The sequence below is a fragment of the Arvicanthis niloticus genome, chromosome 1, assembly GCF_011762505.2.
Source record: "Arvicanthis niloticus isolate mArvNil1 chromosome 1, mArvNil1.pat.X, whole genome shotgun sequence".
Lineage (NCBI taxonomy): Eukaryota > Metazoa > Chordata > Mammalia > Rodentia > Muridae > Arvicanthis > Arvicanthis niloticus.
In genome coordinates this window covers 133,064,703-133,068,209 of record NC_047658.1, presented here as the reverse complement: position 1 = coordinate 133,068,209, position 3,507 = coordinate 133,064,703, and the positions used below count along the sequence as shown (strand labels likewise).

The 3,507-nt window shown below is 43.3% G+C and overlaps 1 protein-coding gene across 1 annotated transcript; it reads right to left on the bottom strand.

Annotated features, from left to right (window-relative positions):
- LOC117720764 (GTP-binding nuclear protein Ran-like) lies at positions 1–871 on the bottom strand. Its single transcript, XM_034519427.2, has one exon. It carries the CDS (start codon positions 804–806, stop codon positions 159–161), a length of 648 nt encoding a protein of 215 aa, XP_034375318.1. The 5' UTR covers positions 807–871; the 3' UTR covers positions 1–158.
- Positions 872–3,507: the final 2,636 nt, after the last annotated feature.

Genomic DNA, 3,507 nt, shown 5'->3' with positions numbered 1-3,507 from the left:
CCACATTCACTCCGAAGCCCATTCATCTCCTTCAGCATCCCAGTGAAGTACTCGATCTGCTTAGCTAAATAAGGTGGCACACGCGCTACACCGCTGACATCACAGGACAGTTGCCTAGGAAACTAGACTTCTGAAGCAGGGCTCCAGCTTCAACTTTCTTACAGGTCGTCATCCTCATCTGGGAGAGCAGTTGTCTGAGCAACCTCTAAATCACGCTGGTACTGTGCTGCCAAAGCTGGGACCATGACCACAGGTGGAGCACGAGCAGGCATGGCAACCAACTCCAAGTTAAAATCTCTGGTGAGCTTTCTGGCAAGCCAGAGGAAAGGCTTTTCAATGTTGTAGTTACTTCTGGCAGAAATGTCATAGTACTGAAGATTCTTCTTTCGGTGGAAGACAATAGATTTTGCCTTCACTTCCCTGTCTTTAACATCCACTTTGTTGCCACACAATACAATGGGGATGTTTTCACACACGCGTACCAGATCTCTATGCCAGTTAGGTACGTTCTTGTAAGAAACTCTTGATGTTACATCAAACATTATAATGGCGCACTGGGCTTGGAGGTAGTAGCCATCGCGCAGGCCCCCGAACTTCTCCTGGCCGGCTGTGTCCCACACGTTGAACTTGATGGGTCCTCTGTTGGTATGGAAGACAAGTGGGTGCACCTCCACACCCAGGGTGGCTACGTACTTCTTCTCAAACTGGCCCGTCAAATGGCGCTTCACAAACATCGTCTTCCCAGTGCCGCCATTGCCCACCAGGACGAGCTTGAACTGGACCTGCCGATCTCCCTGGGCGGCCATTGCTGCGATCCTTCCAGAAGAGTCGGTCCAACTGAAGCTGGAAAGATGGCGGAAGCACCCATACTCGTGTTTTGTTTTGGTTTTTTTAACCATGGGCCTCTGTCATGGGGGTAGAGAACTCAGAACAATAAAATGAATATTTTCACATCTGTACCTAGTATCATTTATTTTATCAAACTTTAAAATGTTTTTTCCTGAAGAAAAAAAAAAGCCTTATCAGTTTACTACTTTACCAACTCATGGGAAAACCTGTACTGGATTTTAAAGATGTGTTATGAGAACAAAAATTTCACATATGTGAGAAAGAATGATGAGCTACGAAGCAATGATGTCATGACAGTAATTTGAAGCCAAGGACTAAATTAGTAGATATGACTATTTTGACACATTATCCAGAAGCCACCTGCAACTATAAGATAAAAATTTAAATATCAATCTGTTCATCTAGTCAGATATAGTGCTTTATGCTTTCAGTCCCAGCATTCAGGAGGTGGAGGATCAGAGTTCAAAATTACCCTCTACAACATATCAAGGCTGAGGCCAGCCTGAACTACATGGGCCTGAACTACATAAAACCCTATCTCAAAAAAAAAAAGAAAAGAAAAGAAAAAAAAGAAAGAAAGAAAGAAAGAAAGAAAAGAAAGAAAGAAAGAAAGAAAGGAAGGAAGGAAGGAAAGAAAGAAAGGAAAAAAGAAAAGAATAAATCTTAAAAATCATATTCACCTATATAGTTTTAAAAACACACACACACACACACAATACTGCTTGGGTTGACAATGTGACTACTGCTAGCTACCGGGATCTTTAAGAGATCAAAACATTAGGCTGAAGAGATGACTCAGAGGTTAAGAGCACTGACTGCTCTTCCAGAGATCCTGAGTTCAATTCCCAGCAACACATGGTGACTCACAACCATCTGTAATGGAATCTGATGCCCTCTTTTGGGGGAGCCAGGAGTTAGTGCTACCTCAAAGTGGCAGTAAAGGCCATTTATGAGGCAGAGGCAGGTAGATCTCTGTGAGTTCACGGGCAGTTGGTTTATGTAGTGAGTTCCAAACTAGGAAAAGCTACATAGTGAGACTCTGTCTCTAAAAAAAAACAACAAAATGAAACAAAACCAAAAAGAAACCTTAACAACCCTAGTCGAAAAAGCCCTGGAAAGGCCATATTCCCAGGTCCACTTAAGAGGAAAAGCCCACTTCAGCCTCCTGCTCTAAAACCTGCTGACTTCTTGCATTGTATAGAGCTAAGGATGGGTTTTACATATTTACATGGTTAAGAGAGGGAAAAAAAAACACAGACAGACCATTTGGGGCTACATGAAAATGATATTAAATTCAAGTTTCAGGGTCTACAGATTTGGAACACAGTCTCAGTTCTTTACCAATCACTTGTAACTACTTTGCAGTTTTGGTAGTTGTACTGGAGACCATAGGGACCATAAATTTTAACCTATTTAATAATTTCCCCTAAACAATGTGTGACACTTGCTGTAAAAATCTCTTCTACACACATTTTTGGAGGTGATAACACCGTTAGAACTAAGTATCAAGTATTTTCTAGAAGACAAACTTGGTCTAAAATGATACCCCTGTCTGCCTTTCAGACAGACACCTAGAGGAGATGGGCTTGCTGATAAATAGTTATCCTGGAAACAACTTGTGCATTCAGAGGAGGAAGCCGCTACTGTTACCTAGAAGGGGTCTGTGGGCCAGCCTTACCAGGTTGTCCTGCAAGACAAGAACTAGTTCAGCCTAGCAGGAGGTTAAAGGCAGGGTTACAGGTGAGCATGTGTATTCCAGAAGTAAAAACAAAGTCCATGTGGCTGAACCTGAGGGGCAAAGCAGAGCCAGCATGGAGTCTGGAGATTGTCTGTGGATCACAGAAGTACTGAACACAATCCACAGCTTCCCGTGTGCCTGACACAAGTGCTTTCTATGTTAATTCATTCCATTATTGTAGTAGTGCTTGACCTGGGTAGGTTGTGTTTTTTTCATTCTTCTCACTTTATAGATGAGGACTTGGGGGGAGGGGGCGCCAAAGTTCTATACTTCTCGCCCCAAAAGAAGAGGCGTAATAGTGGTTGGATCCAGGCTAAAAAAAAAAATAATAATAATTACAATTTTTTTTCCTTTCAAGACAGGGTTTCTCTGACTGTCTTAGAACTCACTCTGTAAAGCAAGCTGTCCTCGAACTCACAGAGACCTTCCTGTCTCTGCCTCCTGAGTGTCCCAGCCTGAGCTGCCCCACGCTTGGGGGCCAAAATGTCCTGCACTGCTCTGCTGCTCCAGTCTGAGGGTCAGGGTCTAGCAAGAGAGAGAGTGGGGGAAGAAGGGAAAGAGAAATGAAGAATGGAGACAAAATAGGGCGTGTGACCAAGTCTCGTTTACTGTCTCTCATTGACTCCCATTGACTGTCTTGCAAGAAAATCCTGGGTATTTATAAGCACAAACAGGGGAACCCAGCTACAGACTCTTTACCATGTGCACCATGCAGCTGGGGTCACTAAACAGCAAAACAAGCTATGTGGGATAAACAATATATTTATCAGAGTGTGCTCAGCTGTTGTAGGCTGTTGAAAAACAAGTCTCTTATCAGGGTATATGGCTCGAGATGGCTGCAAAGATGATAGCTGCTTTCTGCTAAAAGTCGGCTCCCAACACTGAGTGCTGGAATTAAAGGTGTACATCACTACCACATC